The sequence below is a fragment of the Carcharodon carcharias genome, assembly GCF_017639515.1.
Source record: "Carcharodon carcharias isolate sCarCar2 chromosome 13 unlocalized genomic scaffold, sCarCar2.pri SUPER_13_unloc_4, whole genome shotgun sequence".
Classification (NCBI taxonomy): domain Eukaryota; kingdom Metazoa; phylum Chordata; class Chondrichthyes; order Lamniformes; family Lamnidae; genus Carcharodon; species Carcharodon carcharias.
Window position 1 is genome coordinate 382,721 of NW_024470548.1, and position 22,124 is coordinate 404,844.

Consider the following 22,124-nt stretch of genomic DNA (forward strand, 5'->3'; position numbering starts at 1 on the left):
CTCCATGGACTTGTACATCTCTCCATGGACTTGTACATCTCTCCATGGACTTGTACATCCCTATTTCTGTAACTTAGCCTCTTTCAGTTCCAATCCCCTGATTTGATGAAGAGCACTGGGCTGATAATTCTGTCAATTATTAGGTCTAATTATTGTAATCAGATAGTGCTATGCGACCCTTTAAAATCAACTTTAAACTTTGGCTGCAACTTTCAATCTCTGCCCCTACATCAGTATTAGGATCAAATTCTGACGGGTTGTGTAGTTTGCTTCTGACACAATCCCTAAATTCTCACAATTCCAGGTGGTGCATCTCTTCTGAGGTTTGTGGTGATGACAGGTCACACACATGGTCGCATTCACTTGTTGCTGTCCATTGTCCTGGCTCAGTGTGTAACATTCCCATCTTTAAGTCAGAAGGTTGTGGGTTCAAGCCCCACTCCAGAGACTTGAGCATTACGGAGGGAGTGCTGCACTGTTGGAAGTGCTGTCTTCCAGATGAGATTTTAAACGAGTCTCCACCTGCCCCCTCAGACCCTGTGGCCTCTATTTCAAAGAAAGGGAAGGGAGTTCTGGCCAATAGTTACCCCTGAACATCATCACCAAAAAAAGATTATCTAGTAATTATCACACTACTGTTTGTGGGATCTTGCTGTGTGAAATTTGGCTACATTGCAACAGGAACTACACTTCAAACAGTACTTCATTGGTTGTAAAATGCTTTTGAGACATCCTGAGGCTGTGAAAGGCGCTATAGAAATGCAATTTCTTTCTTTATAAATGTGCAAGACAACTCAAGGGGGTAGCTCATTCTGCCAAGGAACATGACTGTACCTCCCTGTAAACTGCATGGGTTTGCCTGAAGTTTCTTACTTCGCTAAGCTCAACTTGCACATCCCCCAATAAGGTAATGAGTTTGAGGTTTGGGTGCTATCAGTACAGAACATTCCCATTCTTTAGCTGTTTTGCCGGTGTCCTTCAGATAATTTATGCACACCGTTTTGGTTAGATTTTCTAAACCTGCCTCGTTATTTCCAATCTCCTGCTCCACAGTTTACCCCCAGCTGCCTATTCCACTCAGCCTCTGCTGCTGGGTCAAAATGAGTCCGAATTGCCATTTGCACCTTCTGCCTTCAAAGACGAAACAATTGGGACTTGTTCCTGCTCAAGACATTCAGTCATCCTGGAAATTGGCCCAATTATCATTACAATGGCCGCCAGGGCCAACATTCGTAGAGACGCGTCCTCCGAAATCCAGACGCTGACAGATTACGTGACCAGCGAGCAGGGAAAGGTACGAGGGGCATTGTCATACATCCAGACAGTACATCTTGCCCAGCTAATATTCCTGTCCCGCTGTGCATGGAACAAATGAGTCAATTGGAGGACATGGGTCTACAAATGTTGGCCCTGAGGGTCATTGTAATGATAATTGGGCTAATTTCCAGGATGACAGAACGTCTTGAGCCGGAACAAGTTCCAATTGTTTCGTCTTTGGAGGCAGAAGGTGCAAACTGCAATTCGGACTCATTTTGACCCAGCAGCGGAGACTGAGTGGAATAGGCAGCTGGGGGTAAGCTGTGGAGCAAAACATTGGAAATAACGAGGCAGGTTTAGAAAATCTAACCAACATCTTGTGCATAAATTATCTGAAGGACACCGGCAAAACAGCTAAAGGAGCAGAAAGAGAAAAACATAAATGAGATCCTGCAAAAAAACAAATGGACAGATTGAGCCTTCACCCGGTATAAATGGAATAATTAGGAAATGATGGAAAAGCCAAACTGGCAGGAAAAAGCAGGGAAGATAATGGATTGGGTGCGCTCTGAAAGGAAATACGGAATGTAAATCCAGACTCATCCCTGGTGCATTTCAGGGGAGGCTGGATAGGCGCATGAGGGAGAAAGGAGTAGAAGATAGACTGATGGGGTGAGATGAAGAGGGAGGGTGGGGGTGGGAGGAGGTTTGTGTGGAGCATAAACCCCAGCATGGAGCAGCTGGGTTGAATGGCCAGTTTCTGTGCTGTAAATTCTAAGTAAATTAATGGATTCAAAGTTGGAAAGTACACAAAATGCAGCAAAAGACCGGGACGTGAATCCCATATTAAAGAAAATTTAAATATTAAATGATGAGTTCTTTATCTTTGATCTGAGCTGTAGAACTCAAAGATACAGGAGACCGGGGTAACGATTCGGGTAGCTCTTTGGTTAACTCCATGGAACCTTAGGAAAGTAACGGCACAGAAAGAGGCCATTCAGCCCGTCGCGTCTGCTCTGGCTGGTAAAACTAGCCGCCCATTCTAATCCCTCCTTCCAGTACCTGATCCGTAGCCTTGCAGGTTACAGCACTTCAGGTGCAGATTCGAATCCACATGTTCTGAGGATTCACCTCCACCCCACCCACCCCCTCCCAAAAAACCCTTTCCAACCACCAGCCCCACCTTCCTTTGGGCAGGATTTAACGTAAATCCTCAGCCCATGGGAACTGTTGACCATCACCTCCCAGTCTCTTTAGGAAAGGCAGTCAAGCCCCTTCTAGCCTTAGTGAAGCTAACCCTTACCTCAGACACTATTCACCTGCCTGTACCTTTCAGCAGATACAGGAGTGGCAGCTTTCTCTCTTTTCTCTCCACTCTTCCTCAAAGCCAAATGAAACCTTTAACTCCCCCCCCCGCCCCTTGCAGTGGAGATCAACAACAACATGCATTTATATAGAGCCTTTGACGTAGCAAATGCCCCAAAGGTATCTGTCAATCCCTGAAAGCGGCAATGTTCTGATCTTACAGTCACGTCTTTATCAACAATCGGTCCAGAACTGGTGAGATTGGCAGCTCGAAGGATTTGAACAGCTATTCGTCAAACATCAAAAACACTCGAAGCCAATTTACGGCCAGCTAGCTGCGGGTGGGTAGAATTAGATGTTGGTCATGGGTGAATGTTGCACTAGCCCAGAATTCCAGAATTCAGGCCTTAACTCCTGGGCCGAGGCTATTCTCACCAATCAACGGTCTGGCCGAAAGAGGTGGAAAATGGCTGCTTGCTGTGTAGGCCAGAATGGAGACTCTGGTGGCTGTGCTGAGAGAGTAAGGGGCTTCAGGATGGACCTGTCCAAAGGAATGTGGGGCAGGTGCTTGGAGTGGGTGGGGGGGGGAGGTGAATCCTCAATTTTATTCTCCTGCTCCTCTGCATTCCACAAAAGAAAAATTTTGACTTATTGAACAGCCTCCCCTTGGCCCTCTTTTATTCTTTGATGGGGACGTGCATGTCGCTGGCAAGGCCAGCTTTAGTCGCCCATCCCTAATTACCCTTGAACCGGTGTGGCTTTCTAGGCCACTTCAAAGGGCAATTAAGAGTAAACCACGTTGCTGTGGGTCTGGAGTCACATATAGGCCAGACCGGGTAAGGATGGCAGATTTCCTTCCCTGAAGGACATTAGTGAAGCAGAAGAGCTGTGGACCTGTTCCAGCCTAATGAGTGAAAGCTCAGGCTTTTCCTACTAGGCCTCGGCTTATAACCTAACACTGCTGATGTATTCGCTTAGACCTGTGAGGCCCAAGCATACTTCCAGCAACACCAATTAGGGTCAAGCTGCCTGGTTTAAATTTCAAACAATGCTTGGCAGTTAACTGTCAGTCACCATCACTGGTGCATTCTCCATGTCAACACCTCAACCAATCAGAGTCCACTTGCCATCCAATCAGCACACTCTTCTCAGGCAGTATAAATTGTTGTTCTCGCCTTATATTGGCATTCTTGCAAAGTGTCCTGATGAGTGCAAGATGAAAAGCTTCAGCGTGACTCTTTCCCCGGCAAGACCCACGTTCTAACAGTCATTGGAACTGGTGCTAAGTCAGGGATCTGAGCAGCGGGAGTTTGTCTGAAAGGAGTTTCAGTGAAATGTAACTGATCCAAGGTCTTGAGTTGAGAGCTTGGCGCTCGCCCAGATCTCCATTTGGTAAGAGAGGGAAATGAACAGAGAGACTTGCATCGACACAACACTCCTCACGATACCACGTTGTCACAAAGGATATCACAGTCAATGCAGCATTTTCAAACTGAGATCACTGCTTATGTAAGAAACAAGACAGCAAATCCATACACAGCAAGATCCCACAAATAGCAATATGATAATGAGCAGATAATCTGTTTCAGTGATGTTGATTAGGAGATAAAAGTTGTCCAGGAGATAAGAGAGAATTTCCCTGCTCTTCTCTGAAATAATATCGTGGGGTCTTTACATCCACCTGACAGTGAAGACAGGGTGTTAGGTTAATGCCTCCCTGAAAGGTAGAACCTCCAACAGTGCCCACTCCCTCAGTACTGACCCTCTGACAGTGCAGCACTCCCTCAGTGCTGACCCTCCAACAGTGTGGCGCTCCCTCAGTCCTGACCCTCTGACAGTGCAGCACTCCCTCAGTGCTGACCCTCCAACAGTGTGGCGCTCCCTCAGTACTGACCCTCCGACAGTGCAGCACTCCCTCAGTACTGACCCTCCGACAGTTCAGCACTCCCTCAGTACTGACCCTCCAACAGTGCAGCGCTCCCTCAGTACTGACCCTCCAACATTGCAGCACTCCCTCAGTACTGACCCTCCGACAGTGCGGCACTCCTTCATAAGGGTGAAGTTTGGTTGGATGTTTGGTTTATAAACGGTTTTGCTTTTCTTTCCAGGCTGACGGCCAAAGCAGTGGCAGTACTGCTCCCGATCTTGGGAATATCATGGGCTTGTGGAGTGCTGGCTGTCAATAACTATGCCATAATGTTTCAATATATCTTCGCAGTATTCAACTCATTACAGGTAAGTGCAGTGAGAGATGTTAGCCTGAAGTGGATTGAAAGGTTAAATAAAGTTAACAAGACATCCTGGGTGAAATAATGTCTTTTCCGCCCTCTAACTATTTCATCTTGAATTTTGAACTCTACCTCATGAAAGCACAATCACTTGCCTCTGGGTAGGAGTTAGGGATATAGAAACAGGAGGAGGTCATTCAGTCCCTGAAGCCTGATCCGCCTTTCAGTTGGACCATGACTGATCTGTACCTTAACTCCGTCTACCCATCAGGTCCTGTGATCTTTAATACCCTTACCCAACAAAAATCTGTCAGTCTCCATTTCGAAATTCCCCGTGGATCCTAAGGAGCTAGGTTTTCGCCACAGAGGGTGGAAATCAGAAGTTGGGTCCATTTCTTTGTCAGAAACCCCACTCTGGAGAGAAACTGACAAAAATTCAGATGTTCGTGGGATGAGCGATATCGATGGGTTTCCTGTCCAAATAGGGCCAGCAGGGGCAGGAATGGAGGCAGGTCGGGTAAGTGTTGGACTCACTGAGATACCCCCGGCAACCGAGGCTGTTGGATGTTCTGAGGGAAGAGTTTGTGACAAAGCCATCCTCTGTACTACAGAGAAGCGAGATGTCACAGGAAAGAGAGGTCAGACATCCATGAGGGAGAGGAGGGATATCATACCAGATGGTGACAGGAGGCCGGCCACCTCATAATGTAGCAGGTGCACATGGAAGGCAGTGGCCTAGTGGTTATGTCATTGGGCTATTAATCCAGTGGGTGCTGGCAGGGGGTCGTGTAGGAAAGGCAGCTCCTGGTTCAGCGTCATCTCCCTCTGTCTCCAATTCCTCCTCCTCTCTTGCCTCCTGATCTTCCCCCAATAAGCTGTCCCCATCTGGGACCTCCGCATCCTCAAGGTGCATACCTCTTTGGAGGGTCATGTTAAGGAGAGTGTAGCACACCAGCACAATGACAGAGACTCTGGCAGGAGGGTATTATGGTGCTCCACCAGACCCAGTGCTCCACCAGACCCAGTGCTCCACCAGACCCAGTGCTCCACCAGACCCAGTGTTCCACCAGACCCAGTGCTCCACCAGACCCAGTGTTCCACCAGACCCAGTGCTCCACCAGACCCAGTGCTCCACCAGACCCAGTGCTCCACCAGACCCAGTGTTCCACCAGACCCAGTGCTCCACCAGACCCAGTGTTCCACCAGACCCAGTGCTCCACCAGACCCAGTGCTCCACCAGACCCAGTGTTCCACCAGACCCAGTGTTCCACCAGACCCAGTGCTCCACCAGACCCAGTGTTCCACCAGACCCAGTGCTCCACCAGACCCAGTGCTCCACCAGACCCAGTGTTCCACCAGACCCAGTGCTCCACCAGACCCAGTGTTCCACCAGACCCAGTGCTCCACCAGACCCAATGCTCCGCCAGACCCAGTGCTCCGCCAGACCCAGTGTTCCACCAGACCCAGTGCTCCACCAGACCCAGTGCTCCACCAGGCCCAGTGCTCTACCAGACCCAGTGCTCCGCCAGACCCAGTGCTCCACCAGACCCAGTGTTCCACCAGACCCAGTGCTCCACCAGACCCAGTGCTCCACCAGACCCAGTGCTCCACCAGACCCAGTGTTCCACCAGACCCAGTGCTCCACCAGACCCAGTGTTCCACCAGACCCAGTGCTCCACCAGACCCAGTGCTCCACCAGACCCAGTGCTCCACCAGACCCAGTGCTCCACCAGACCCAGTGTTCCACCAGACCCAATGCTTCACCAGACCCAGTGCTCCGCCAGACCCAGTGCTCCACCAGACCCAATGCTCCGCCAGACCCAGTGCTCCACCAGACCCAGTGCTCCACCAGACCCAATGCTCCGCCAGACCCAGTGCTCCACCAGACCCAGTGCTCCACCAGACCCAGTGCTCCACCAGACCCAGTGCTCCAAGCCTGCGATGCCCCACCAGCGTGAATCTGATATGTTGTCCAATCTTGCCAAAGAGGGCATCTGCCACCTGGGTGCTGCAGCGGTGTGCCCATTAAAGACTGCCCATCACCTTATACAAACAAGTGAAGCATAGTTAGGACCATAATTTGCATATGTAAACAGCTGCCTCCCCCAATTTTCTATCACCAACCGTCCATATTTCAGGCAGCTTGAAAAACATTTCAGTGTAATTCTTTTGTCGGTAACTTAACACTTCTGATTAACTGTCTTTTTTTTCTCTCCTGTTTAGGGGTTTTTTATCTTTCTCTTCCATTGCCTTCTGAATTCAGAGGTGAGTGATTGCAGGAAATGACTGGTCTCCATTGGAGAGTTGTTGTGGCCAATGGGTCAAAGCTCTCAACAAGATACTCTCACAAACTACACATAAAAACTATCACCTACTACTCCATGTCCTGCACGCACCGAAACTTAATTCGTTGTTTGGTATTACAGGACTTGAGTATTGCTGAGAAAATACATTTTGTTGAAACTTTTCATCTTGCACTCATCAGGACAATGGCAAGAATACCCTTGTCAGGGGAAGCGACAACTTTATACTGCTTGAGAAGAGAGTGCTGATTGGTTGGCAAGTGGACTCCAATTGGTGGAGGTGCTGCCATGGAGAACGTGACGGACAGTTAACTGCCAAGCATTGTTTGAAACATAAACCAGGCAGCTTGACTCTTATTGGTCAATGCATTGCCCTGAGGAATGAGCCAGCGAATTGTGGTCACTTGTTTGGCTGAAACAGGCGCAATGTGTGTACATGTTCTTTCTGTCTGCAAAGAACAGGGACCCGTGTATTGATATATGGAGCTTCCAGTACAGGTAAATGTGTCACACTGCGAGCCCAACTGACAATCTTAAGTTGGTTGTCAGTGTAATTTTTAGCACAATTGGGAATTATTTCCCAAACGTTGTCCAATCTCAGAATCACATCTCACGTTGGACACTGTGTTTTGAGTTTGGCAAACACAGGCTGGTTGGGTACAGACAAATTCCCCCTGACATTGGTATTCTTGCGATTGTCCTGATGAGTGCAAGACACAAAGCTTTAACAAAATGTCTTTTTTCAGCCATACTCAAAGCTTAATTATAGACTAAAAATGGACAATTTGCAGGAATTTGTAGCTAGTGGAATTGAATCAACATCAGCAAAACAAATTACATTTATATAGCGTGTCTGTAATGTTGTAAAATGTCCCAAGGCAGCCGACAGGAGAGGTTTGGGGAGGGGATTCCAGAACATTGGCAGCTGAAGGACGACTGCCACTGGTGGAGAGTTGGAAATCGGAGGATGCTCATGAGGCTGGAATTGGAGAAACGAGGAGATCTCAGAGGGCTGTACGGCCGGAAGTGATTACAGAGACAGGGGAGAGGTGAGACCAGGGAGGGATTTGAAAACAAGGATGAGAATTTTAAAATCAAGACACTGCTTGACTGGGAGCCAATGTGGCTCAGCGAGCGCAGGGGTGAGCACTGGAACTGTGTACTCCCGGGGAAGGGGTAAACACTGACCTGGCCTGGTAGGGCTGAATGGCCTGATTCGGTAACTGTGCTGTATTTTTTTGGGCGCCGTTCACTGCAATAATTTAACGTTAGTTTGTAAACCGGAGTTCGATTAACAATCTAACATCCGATCACACTGGGATCTTGACAGCTAAGGACTCAGCAGTTGGTGCTTTCGAACCCTGACCCTATTAGAAGGCAGGCTCTCTGATACCAGCAGCAGCCTTAAAAATAACTTGCTTTCTGCGCTGCACACATTGCAAATTCGCCCTCAGCTGTGATGATTTCCCATCCGAATATTGTCTTTGTAACTTGGCCTCGCACTTGATATCGAACGCATTAGAATGAGCCAAACTCATCCATTTTGGTCACAGACCATTGAGTTCAGTTGTTTTATTACGATGGAAGTGCTCTGCTATCATTTGAGACTGGTTTAATTTAAAATTAGGGCATTATATTATGTGGGAAGGAAAATATATAACTGCTGAAACAAAACATTATAATTGGCTGATGCATCGCTGTGTAAAACAGGCTGTTTGTTCAGAGAACTGATTTCCATTGGATTATATCCTCCCCAACATCTGTTACCAGCCTCTTCCCTTGTTCATAATTCGAGCCAGGACTCCAGTTTATTAATTAGTAATTAATGAAATGATGCAGGAGGGACTGAGCGCTCACTACCACAGCGGCAAGAAACCCCACCACTGAGCTGCTCGGATTATTTCACATACATCACTTGCCCTGCAGCAGCCTCAGTTTTGGATCCTCCCACCCACCAGAATCGAGGGCGGATATTTAACGCCTCCACCTCCCCCCCCCCACCACCCCCCCCACCCCCCCCCCCCCCCCCCCCCCCCCCCCCCCACTTCCCCAACCCAGTGTATATGAAGCTGGCAGGGGAGGAGGGCACATAAAATAAAACAGGTGATTAGTCCACTGCCTTCCCACCCACCCCTGAACTATGCCCCATATTACGGGGTGGCAGGCAAATAAGGCGTCAGCCCTTAGGCCCATTGAGGCCCTTAAGTTGCCAATTAAAGACCACTTAAGAGTCTTTTTCCGCCTCCACTGCCATAATACGGTGGGCAGGGGCAGGTAGAAAGAAAGCGTCAGCCCCACCACTTTCCCAACTCAGGATCAGAGGTGCGAAGGAAGGGGAATACCTCCTTTGGGGGTCCCCTGTAGCCATTGGGGATCTCCCTGCCCCCTCCCAAGATGATATGCCCCTTCCACCCCAACACCCCACCCCATTTCCCCCGCTCGCTGGGGTTCCCAATCCCTCCCTGACCAAAAGCCCTGGACTTACCTTTCCGGCATCCATGTTTGGCTTCTTGGGGCTCCCCTTGCAGTCCCAGCAGCGCCCATGACTGTGTTCCAGCGCTGCAGGGACTACTCCGCTGCTGGCTGGTCTGATTGGCTGGCAGCTCTGGTGGGCAGGCCTTCCGAGGGGTGGAAGTCCCTGTCTCACCTCGCTAGGACTGCCCTCCGGCATATTAGCGCTAAAGTCGGCGAGTTACGACTGACTTTTCTACTGGCGGCTGGGGGGGTTGGGGGGGGGGTTTGTGTGTGGGAGGTGGGGGGTGGTGGGGGGGCATGAACAATACTCACCCCTGCCCCCCTGTAAAATACATCCCAAGGTGTCAACACCCTGAAACACTTACCTCCTTGTCCATTTTAGCAGGGTCCTGAGGCTAAGTGTCCTGGACAGCAACCTGAGATGGGCATGCGACTGAATTAAATTGGGAGCCAATCAGGCTGAACCATTTTAGGCCATCAACTCGCCAATCCATGTGTTGTGTTCACACTGGGCTCTAGCTGTAAGGCTGTACGTTGGATGGTGGGTGTTGTTGGCAAGGCCCACCCTTAGGGGCCCTAAAAGGGTGGCGATTGGTTTCACACCAGGGCTTGTTTAGTTCATGATTCAGGAGAGCCCCCCCCACCAGTGCCTGCAAGCTGGGGCCCCCCTCCTCACCCATCACCCCACCCCTCCCGATATTTGCATTACCAAACTCAGCTCCCTTATCCCAGTTACAAAACCATGAGAGTCAGTTTCTCTGAGGGTGCTGACTCTGTTCATCGGATGAGAATGTGACACTTGCTGGCCACTTTTCCAGAAGAAACATTTTTGATTTCAATTCATTTTAGATATTCCATTGAATATGATTCCATTGTAGTTTTGTAGTATTCAGGACGTACTTGAATAAAGAGGTGAAGGGGACTTGGTGCGAGTTAGGACATGGACAGCAGAATTTTGGATGAGCTCAAGTTTATGGAGGTTGGAATGTGGGACATCAGCCAGGAATGTGTTGGAATAGACGAATCTGAAGGCAAGGAAGGCATGAATGAGGATTTCAGCAGTAGATAAACTGAGGCTGGGGGCTGGATTTTCATGGAGTTGGCCCAACTCTACAGATCTTTAAAAATGGCAGTGGATCCCAAATGTGGAAACCCCACTCCATTTCCGAAAAATCTGATCTTTTCCGGCAGGGGGAAGACGGAGAGATGTGACTCACACAGGAGGGGACTCCAAATGCTGCAGGGCAATTTGAAATTAGTGATGAGTTTAGATAAGCCCATTTTGGCTGGTCTAAGGGCCTTAATACACAGTCACGAATTGATGGAGTTGATAGATGCAAATGCCCTTGGAGGGCAGATAAGGTCTGTTTAAGTGTCATGATCTATATTTTTTTAAAACTCCTACTCTTTTAACATGAAATAAACAGGCTGAAGCTGTCAGTAAGGGTTAAAAAAAAAACCCTTTGCTGGACTGCTTTGATTGACAGGTCATCTAGTGTAGGTAAGAACAAAACATTACTATCTGTTTGTACAGTTTCAAAGAGGTCTTTGTTGACATTTCCCAATGTTATTATGAATGCTTGCTTGAGTTTCAAAAGCTGAAATTATCTCCTGGGGGTTCTGAGTTTACAGTTTGATTTACTGTAGGAATGGAAATTTGTTTGTTTATGTAAGAGATTAGACACTCGAGATTGAATGGCTTTCATGAATGGGAGTTTTTTCACTATCAAGTGTGCATGAGTGAGAGCTGTATTAGATTGTTAGAAGTTTTATTTTCATATCCACCTGGAGACACGGGGGTGAGGGGTGGGTGGGATAGGTGATGGGTGAGGGCTAGAGGGTGTAACAGCTTCTAAAACATCTGGGACAGAGTCCCAGAGAACTGCCTTCTAACCAGCCCTCCTTGGCACTCACCCACCTAGGGTCTGCTTCTGGGTCAGTGAGCCTAACTCTCTCCCGTCTCCTCCTCCTTGGCGTGAAAACTGGCTCTATTTAAACAGACGTGGGTCTGCCAAGTGGGGAAATTTCCCAACTCAAGCTACTTGCCTCTGTAGCAAGTATCCGGTCCAGGGATGGAGTTAGGCGCTGTTACGGAGGTGGAAATAGTTGGCCTTAGCGATGGTGTGGATTTGCAGCTGAAAGCTTATCCTGCAGTCAAATATGTAATCGAGGCCGTGGACAGTGTGATTCAACCTCAGGCAACTGCCAGGAAGAGGATGGAGTCCGTCGCAAGGAAACGGGACTCTGGACTTCTCTGAAGCAGTTAAGTTGCAGAGTGACGCGTCACTCACTCAACGTGGGCCCTTAGGTAGTAGGAGGTCACAGCAAGAGATCCTGAGATTAGAAGGTGTGGTCTTTTATGCGAGGACATTTGATGCAGATAAAAGTGTTTTGTTTCATCGATTTGTTGTGTTTTTTTTATCTGCTCGCATGACTGTAAATATGTGAGGCGAGAAAAACTGGCTTGCACTGCAGGCCAGGATGAAATATAACAAAAATCAGGGGATTGCCAACCCTCCAGGATTGGCCTGGAGAAGTCTCCAGGAATTGGAGATTAATCTGTGAGCAAAACCCAGGAGAAAATCATTGGGGTGTCGAAAAAATTGTTTTTTTTTTTAATTTTCTTTCAATGTTACTGTTTATTAATAAAAATAATTTGAGGAAAGGATGTGATCAACAGTCATGAATCACCCAAACAGGTAAAGGAGAGTCCTTTTCTTTTCCGATTGGCTGTGGGATGGATGGCTGTGTTGGCTGACCAATAGTGGAGCTGTAGGGGTGGAGCAATTGGAAATCACATGATGAAAGCTCTGAGAATGCAGCCAACCAGAGTTGGCAACCCTGAAACCAGCCTGCAGGAAACATTTGATGGTTAAGGGGTTAATTATCATTGGAAGCTTAGCTTTCAGCAATGCAATGGGATATTTTACATCCACCTGAGAGAGCAGATGGGACCTTAGTTTAATGTCTCATCTGAAAGACAATGCTCCCAACAGTGCAGCATTCCCTGAGTACCGCATTCCCTGAGTACTGAACTGTGAGCGTCAGCCTGGATTTCACGCTCATGTCCCTGGAGTGAAAGTTGAACCTACAGCCTTTTGACTGAGAAGCGAGAGAGAGAGAGTGCTACCTTTAAATCGAGGCCAACATTTCAAACTTGCAAGTGATGAGGGGAAATTTGTAACCATGTGCAAAATGGTTAGTGAGGCATTTGCCAGATGTTAACCTTGAGTTGAAGAAACTCATTTGAAATGAACACTAGCAGATGAGCTTTGATCGTTCCTAGGGTCAGTTGGAGCTAGATTTGGAGTTCACTGACTAATATCCAAGGGAATTGAACTGAACTCAGTTCATCTTGCTGAGAGAGACTCTAAGCCACTGTCATTATGTTCAAAGATCTGGAACTGGATTAGCTGGGAAGCAGACACCCAGCCTAAGTCCACCCAAAGAAGTTATGGTTTAAGATTTAGATCTCACTCTCAAAGGTCTCGCTCAGTATTAAGGAGACAACTTCAGGGAGGCAGTATTTCAAAAACTGAGCATCATTAAAATGGCAGAGTACAATTGTGTTGAGATTCAAATTGTCTTGTACACTTCTTTGAAATGGAATCTGGGGAAAACAGGAATTATGTTGAAGTTGGAATGTGCTCCGAAGGTAACGAAGGAGGATTTCTGCAAGCGGTTTTGAGAATTTTGCAATTTAGTGGAATATTACTGGTCTAGCAGAAGATTAATGGTCTTATTTGTGTCGTCCTTTCAACCTGTGCTAATGTCTTGTTTCTTTTTAAAATCTTTTTAGGTCAGAGCTGCTCTTAAACACAAAACTAAGGTCTGGTCCCTCAACAGTAGCTCAATGCGTAACATCAATGTGAAACCTTTTAATTCAGATATTGTAAGTACAAGCCACTCATCTTGTCTTGTCTTAATTGCCAATACATAACACTACCTCAAGACTGTAGAAGCCCTATCAGTTGAGGAAAGGTGTGAAGGCATAGGAGAGAGTACAGAGGAGTTTGACAAGAATTATTCCCGAGATGAAGAACTGTAGCTGTGAGCATAGATTGGAGAGGTTGGGACTGTTTTTCTTGGAGAAAAGAAGGCTGAGAGGAGACTTGATAGAGGCATTCAAGATCCTGAGGGGTATGGACAGGGTAAATGGTGAGAAACTGTTCCCATTCAAGAGAGCATCAAGAACTAGAGGGCACGGATTCAAAATAATTGGCAAAAGGAGTAAAAGTGATGTGAGGAAAAATGTTTTCACCCAGAGGACGGTCGGAGTCTGGAACAAACTTCCTGAGAGGGTGGTGGAGGCAGGTTCGATCGAGGTATTCAAAAGGGAATTGGATTACTACCTGAAAAGAGAGAGTGTGCAAAGTTACGGGGATAAGGCAGGAGAGTGGGACTAAGTAGAATGCTCTTTCCGAGAGCCAGTGCAGACTCGATGGGCTGAATGGCCTTCTGCACTGTAGAGATTCTATGATTCAGTTTTGGAATAAAAATGAAAAAGGGATTGGGCTATCTTGCATTGATCTAGAGAAGGTGGAAGAAACACAGAACAATCATTGTAAAACTGTTCAATAAAGACCAATGAACTCAGCCCCCGTCAGTTGTGCTTTAAGAGCACAAAGCACATCTTAAAAATGATTTTCATCAGTACTCTTTTCTGACTTGTCCCACATCCCTAGACCTTAAGCTCTTGTGTTCTGCATTGTCCCACCTGGCTACACAAAAATTCTCTAAGAGTCAATTTAACTAGATTGTGTCTGCCAACGTTTGCGAAACAGCTGTGTGTTTGGCTTTCTACCCTGCAGTGACTCAGTTAAGAGCTGGAAGAACTTGGCAAGGATTTACTGACTTGGAGATGAGTACATCTTGCAAGGCCATATGCTTGTTGAATGACTGGTTCCTTGTGTAAAGACACTGATCTCCTAGAAGGAAGGAACATAGCTTCTCACAGCGATGGTACTTTACTCGGTGCATAGGAAGAGCAGGAGGCCGTTCTGCTCCTTGAACCCGCTGCACCATTCGATTATAAAATTAAAAACAGAACATGCTGGAATGACTCAGCAAAGTCAGGCAACGTCTGTGGAGAGAAAAGCAGAGTTAACAGCCAGGATTTTCCAGCCCTATTGCGGGCGGGACCCGCCGTGGGTGAGGTGGACCCCCCCCAGCCAGAAGCCCATTGGCTTACGGTGGGACTGGAAGATGGTGGCGGTGGGCGGGTGTAGAAAATCCCGCCAAACGTTTCCGGTCAATGACCTTTTGTCAGGACCGGGAAAAGCTCGAGCTGTAAGAGGTTTGAAACAAGCACGGCTGCAGGGAAAGAGGAAGAAAACAAAAGGGAAGGTCTCAGGTAGGGTGGAGGGAAGGGGAGATTAAATAACAAAAGGGATCTTGGTGCAAGGCAAAAGGAAGCGGTAATGGGACAAGTAAGGAAACGAAAGATGGGTCTAGAGGAGGTGTAAATGACAATAGCAGAATCACCACCAACACCCACTGTCCAATAAACTGGGGGCAGTGGTTTTGATCTGAAATGGTTGAAGTCAGTGTTGAATCTGGGGAGGCACAAAGTACCTGATGGAAAGATGAGGTGCTGTTCCTCAATTCACTTAGGTTCACATGACTGACCTGTAACTCGATTCCATTGACTTCGCTTTGCTCCGTCTTTCTCAATAACCTTATCTCAGCTCTGAAAGCTCAAACTGACCCCAACATCTACAGCTTTCTCGGGTAGAGAGTTCCAGATTCCTCTCCCCCTTTGCGTGTTAATTTTAAGGTTCTGATCCCTTAGTCTGGGCTCCTAACAGGTGAGCTGGTCGGAAGTGTTTAAACCTGGGGTGACTGGAACAGACTGAACATTTTCGTCTGTGGTTGGATTGATGCTTTTAATCATATGAATACTGTGGTGACAAGGGCAGGTCAGAGGTTTGGGGATTTGCCAGTGAGTTACTCACCTCCTGACTCCCCAAAGCTTGTCCACCATTTACAGGGCACAAGTCTGGAGTGTGGAGGAATACTCTCCACTTGCCTGAAAGAACCTCAAGACCATCCTGAATTGGAAATATATCACCGTTCCTTCACTGTCGCTGGGTCAAAATCCTGGAAGTCCCTCCCTAACAGCACTGTGGGTGTACCTACACCACATGGACTGCAGCGGTTCAAGAAGGCAGCTCACTACCACCTTCTCAAGGGCAACTAGGGAGGGTAATAAATGCTGGGATAGCCAGCAAAGCCCACATCCCATGAATGAACAAAAAAAGTGTTTGTGTCCCCATGCACTGGGACACCTGACATCCTCCCTCAAACCGGTGTCTGGAATTGGACACAATTCTCCCACTGAGGCCTGTATTTTATAAGAACCTAAGAAATAGGAGCTGGAGTAGACCATTCGGCCCCTTGAGCTTGTTCCACCATTCAATACGATCATGACTGACCTTTACCACAAACCAACTTCCCCACCTGATCCCTGTATCCCTTGATTCCCTTACTGACCAACAACCTATTGACCTGAGCCCTCAGAATACTCAAATACTGAGCATTGACAGTCTCTGGGGAAGAGAATTAAAAATGTTGACAACCATTTGAGTGAAGAAATTTCTCTTCATCTCTGTCCTAAATTGCTGAGCCTTTATTCGGAAACAATGATCTGCCCGCCAAGCGCTCGACTCAATCTCCAGCCAGAGGAGACAGCTTCTCAGCATCTACCCTGCCAGCTCATCAGAATTTTATATTTTGACCCCTAACGAGGTTTATCTTAACTGCCTCACCCTTCAACCTTCCCATTATTTTTCAAATGTTTATTATCTTCATTAATATTAAAAAGGTTCCAATATCTCTCAGCTGTTTATGCAAGTAACCTCGACCCTGAGAGTATTAATGGTGGCTTGAATGTTAAACGTTGAGGTAAATTATTTCTCGACCTAGATTTTTAGTCATACCCCCTCAGACTACTGACATCGAAATAGAAAGCTATGTTAGCACATCTCACATTGTCAGAGGTTAATCTTTCTAATCCCCTGCACTCAGTGAAAGCTATAATCTTCTCAAGAAAGGGTGGACATTGAGCAGCCTAGTGCCATAAGGGAGCTTGTGATGGCTCTGCATAAGTGTTGTACAGGAAACCTAAATGTCATAATTTGTCATTTATCCGCCTACGAATAAGGCAAATTAATTTCCCCTGGTGAGAAAATCCTAAGGAATGTGTGAGTTGGAGGTAGCATCTCAAAATTCGAGCCAGGCCAATCGGGAGTGAAATCAGGAGCCACTTCTTCACCCAAAGGGGAGTGGAAATCTGGAACCTCTTCCCCCAAAAGGTTATGGATGCTGGGGGGCCCAACTGGAAGTTTCAGGGCTGAGATTGATAGATTTTTAATGGGTAGTAAATCAAGATGGCAAGGCATCTGGTCATCGTTGTCATCAGTTCATTGAAATGAGGATGATGTCTTTATGTGCTCAGGTGATTCAGCTGGCCAAGCCTGGAGCCACAGGTCATCGGGCAGAGAGAGCAAGAGTTGCCCTGAGGAAAGGGGGATTCTCGAGCTGGGGTTTTGCTCTCTCTCTCCTTCTACTTCTGTTGCTTCTCTGCAGCAGGGTTAATGCGGTTGGTTTCTGACTGTGTTGCAGCTTAAGCACTAGGTGCCACCACATGACACGCTTTATAGCAAGTTCCTGACGTGCACCAATGTCAATCTTTCCCCCTTTTCAGTGAGGCCTTCAGAGCATCTGTGAAACGGTTTCCCTGTCCTCCTTGTGACCGGGTGCCATCCCTTAAGTTGTGGAAAGAGGATCTGCTACAGGAGCTGATTTGTGGCAGGCGGACGCTGTATCCAGAGCAGCTGAGCTGATGTCACATGATCACGGCTGTGATACTGGGGACCTTGGTTTGACGGAGGATGCTTGCGTCTGTTCACCTGTCTTCTCACTTGACTTTGAGTATCCGGTGGAGCCACCTCTAGTGGAAAGTCTCCAAGCCTCAGTGCCAGCTAGAAGGCTGGTAATAACAGCATTGTAGACTAAAGCTTTTGTCCTGTTCTGGAGATCTCTGTTGTCAGAAACCCAGCTGCACAGTTTGTGGAAGGCTCTGAATGGAAATCGATCCATCACACAAAGCTGAACACCTGTGACCAGAATCACAGCCGATTGTACGTTGGATTTCCTCTGGTAACCTTTTGAGAAAAGCAGCTATTGAGAAATGGGAAGCGTTCAAAGACTTCTCAAGTCTTCCCATCAATAACAGTGGCTAGAGATGTAGGTGCTTGTCTGAGAGAGAGCTGATGGCACATGGAACCAAGGCTGATAGCTGGGTTTGAGCTAACGATCAACTATAACCTGACAGAATGGTGAATGGTTAAATTAACCTGAAACAACCTTGAAGAACTGAATGGCTGCCTCACTTTCCTATTTCTATCTGTCGACAAGCCTTTGTTTACTTTTAAACGGTCCTATTCTCACTGGATTGTCTTACAACAAAATGTGAATTTATTTGCAACAGAAACAGAAAACCTTATAGAATCTCCGACAGCAACAGCTATCATTTATATACCTCCTTTAATGCAGTAAAACGAAAGGGCTTCACAGGAGCAACTATCAAACAGAATTTGACACAGATCCATATAAAGAGATATGAGGACAGGTAACTAAACACTTGGTCAAACGGCTAGACTTTAAGGAGAATTTTAAAGTGGGGGAGGGAGAGGTTTAGGGAGTGAACTGCAGAGCTTAGGGTCCAGGCAACTGAAACTGTGGCCGCCAATGGGGGAATGATTTAAATCGAGGATGTACAAGAGTCCAGAGACGGAGGAGCGTTGAACTCTTTGGAGGGTAGCAGTGCCAGAGGAGGTTACAGAGTTAGGGAGGGGTTTGAATACAAGCATGAGAGTTTTGAAGCCGAGGTATTGCCAGAGCAGGGGCTATTGTAGGTCAGCGAGTGCAGGAGGCGTTGGGGGAATGGGACTTGGTTGTTCAGAGAGCAGAGCTTTATGATGAACTGAGAAAGTGGGTGTGGAGGAGGTCAGAATTAGGGGAACACAGAGTTCCCAGAGGGCTGGAGGAGGTCACGGAAAAAAGGGATAACAGGTGGAAGAGAAAACACCTTGTGCCCGCTACTCGGAAATGATGTTCCTTTCCTCTCAACCCTGTAGATGAATGGAAATCGAGCCATCACTACCCCCACAAAGCTAAACACCTGGGAAAAGAGCACAGAGTTTGGTAATCGAATGGACCTGTCCGCAGTGTGACCTCCTTCCTGACCCACAGTCCGAGTCTCATCCGGGCTTCCCTCAGAAAACCTAACAACACCCAACAAACCAGATGTGAGCAGGAACAGAAGTTTACTTATTCCTCTCTTCTAAACTCAAAGGAAAGAAACTGCGAACTTGGAAGTATTTATTATACGAGGGCTAGTGTCTGTCTCGAGGTGAAACTCGTTACAGGAAAGTAGGATTAACTCTGCAGCAATCATCAAGTCTGAAAGCCGGCTTCCTGATGGAGAAATGCTTAGTGCGGTCTGTACCATCCTGTGTTTAATGTGAGTGTATCGTTCACCCCTTTTGTGTAGGGGTTTATTTTATGAGTTCTCAAACCATTATGACAAGCACGTATAAAGGTGTACTGTAACTTTAAGCTAAATACATTGTGTTAAATGATGATGTTTGTTCCTTCGATGCATGTGTTGTGGGGTGAGAGGGAATTATAAGAATTTATGTGTGCTCAGTTGGAATATATATATCATTTTATTGTGACACAGGTCAAAGACTGAAGTTTTTTTTTATATCTTTCTGGTATTTGCAGTTTTTTCTGTGTTAAGAGGTGAATTTATCTCAGCAACAGATTCCCATTTTCCTGTCCCTTCCTGCTCAAAATGGTCAAATCTCTCCCCTGGGTTGAAAATCCACCTGGTTTAAGATTGGGTCTCCTCTCTGGAATTCTCTGGCAGTTTGATGAGTTTAACCAGAGTGTGGAATTAAACCAGATTAAGGAGGAAGGTGCAACGTGGGTGGGGGGAGGGGTGCGATAAACTGGCCTCAGGCAACCCTTGGCTTGGTCGACAGGAAATCAGCTAAAGCTTCCTGGCCCTGGTGCTGTCCAGTGATTCAAACTGGGTGTCAAGTGTGGGAGGGGGTGGGGAGGAGCAGGGCAGGGGGTGGGGGGCGGGGGGAGGGGCAGGGCAGGGGGGCGGGCGGTTGGGGGAGGGGCAGGGGGTGCGGTAGGGAGATTTTGCATTTTGATTTCTGTGGGATTCTTGCCACCTGATTTTAATTGGTAGGTCTCAACATGTTGCTAACAGCAAACTCCCCTTGGCACTTGGATTGGCCAGGAAGAAGGGTGGGAAGTAGTGGGGGTGTGGTGTGGAGGTGCTGAGTTCGATGGGGGGGTGGGGGGGGTGGGGCCGGGTGTGGGGTAATGGGGGTGGGAGTGTTGAGTTGGGTGAGGGGTTAATGGGGGTGGGAGTGCTGCGTTGGGTGGGGGGTTAATGGGGGTGGGAGTGCTGCGTTGGGTGGGGGGTTAATGGGGGTGGGAGTGCTGCGTTGGGTGGGGGGTTAATGAGGGTGGGAGTGCTGCGTTGGGTGGGGGGTTAATGGGGGTGGGAGTGCTGCGTTGGGTGGGGGTTAGTGGAGGTGGGGGATGGGGGTAAATAGTTGCATTCCTTCAGAAACTCAGGCAGTTCTGAGCTGTATTCGGAGGGAATTGCACACAAACCTCAGAAAATTAACATGCAGGTATCAAGCAATTAGGAAGGCAAAGAGGGTTGGAGTAAGCAAGCCTTACTGCAATTACATAGAGCCTTGGTTAGACCACATCTGGAATACTGTGTATAGTTTTAGTCCCTGTACCTGAGAAAGGCTATATTTGCCTTAGAGGGAGTGAAACCAAAGTTCACCAGACTTATTCCTGGAATGAGAGACTATCCCATGAGGAGAGGTTGAGTAGAACAGGCCCAATATTCTCTGGAGTTTAGAAGAATGAGAGGTGATCTCTTGAAACCAATAAGATTCTTAGAGGGCTTGACCGGGTAGATGCTGAGAGATTGTTTCCCCTGGCTGGAGAGTCCAGAGTAAAGGGTTGTAGACTCGGAATAAGGGGTTGACCATTTATGACTGAGATGATGAGAAACTTCGTTAGTTATTGAGTGGGAATCTATGGAATTCTCGACCCTACAGCATTGTGGATGCTTTAGTCGATGATTTATATTCAAGACTGAAATCGACAGTGCTGAAAAATCTAAGGAATTGAAGGGATATGGGGATTGATTGGGAAAGTGCAATAGATGTAGATCACCCATGACCTTCTTAATTTGTCAAGCAGGACTCCTGTTCCTGTATCTTATGTACGTGAGCATCATGGCGAGCATGGAAATGGGAGTGGCAAGGAGTGGGGATGGAAGGTATCAGGGACTTCATCAATAGGGAAAGTGGGTAGTTTGCTGGGCGGGAAAGGTTAAAAACCCCTCTCCTCCAAGTCTAGACCCACCCACAAATAGTGAGCACTCGCTCTAGGGAATCACAGAACAGGCAATAATGTAGAGCAGAAAAACTAAAGAGAAATTAATCTTTCCTTTAAACTTGTTTACCTGCTTTTGTTCAAAACCAGTGCCTGACTGTGCGTGCTAATACCACGCTCCTGTTACAACCTGTTAACCTTCTCTGATGGGTAGTGAATGCAATAACCTTCCTTGCAGAATTCAAACTGTTTTGTCATGAAGAAAGCTATTATGTTGGAGTGTGCTTTGTGAACACATCATACAGAATCTGTGGCTGATAAATAAATGACTGTCACATACACAGGTGAAGTACTCGCTCCTCTTTGTAATGTGTTATGATCTGGTCATTTTATTTCGATTTAAATTACAGGTTGAGATTGGCGGTGTGCTGAGAGACAGAGATAGAGGTTGGGAAGAAAGCCAAATTTGAAACCAGACAAAAGCCCTCTCCATTAATAGCGTGATTATGGTCTATCAATGTAAACAACAACTGTGCTTATCTAGTGTTTTTAGTGTAGTAAAATGTCCCAAAGTGCTTCACATGAGTGCCATCAAATAAAATTTGGCTCCGAGACACAGAAGGGGATATTAAGATAAGTGACCAATAGTTTGGCCAAAGGTTTAAAGGTGGAGAGAATAACAAACCTCAACTGGAGAAGGATTCATTACAGTGAATTGAAGAGGGATCTGGCCCAAGTAAATTGGAGTCAAAGATTAGCAAGCAGAAAGGGGCAACCTGTAAAGATGAGATGGTTTGGTAGAATCAAGGTACATTCCCACCGGGGAGAAATGAAGGACAACCAAAGCTACAGTTACCTGTATGATGGTGAAGGTGAGTAGGATAAAACAGAAAAAGAGTGTATGACAGATACCAACCTGAGATACTGAATTATTACATTGCATTTTGACAAGGAAGAGGACCTTGCCAAAGCTACGGTAAACAAGGTGATTGTCGGGATAATGGCTGACATTAGTGATAAAGTTGAAGTGCTAGAAAGGCTCGATGTGCTTAGTGAAAAAATCAATAGGAGCAGATGGAATGCACCATAGGTTCCTGAGGGAAGTAAATGTAGAAAT

The 22,124-nt window shown here is 47.1% G+C and overlaps 1 protein-coding gene across 1 annotated transcript; it reads left to right on the forward strand.

Moving 5' to 3' along the window:
• The first annotated feature begins 1,210 nt into the window (after positions 1–1,210).
• Positions 1,211–19,677, forward strand: LOC121273408 (adhesion G-protein coupled receptor D1-like). Its single transcript, XM_041180591.1, has 7 exons — positions 1,211–1,294; positions 2,160–2,280; positions 3,541–3,544; positions 4,671–4,797; positions 7,014–7,055; positions 13,368–13,460; positions 18,709–19,677. The coding sequence occupies exons 1-7, from the start codon at positions 1,211–1,213 to the stop codon at positions 18,802–18,804; spliced, it is 567 nt and encodes a 188-aa protein (XP_041036525.1). The 3' UTR covers positions 18,805–19,677.
• Positions 19,678–22,124: the final 2,447 nt, after the last annotated feature.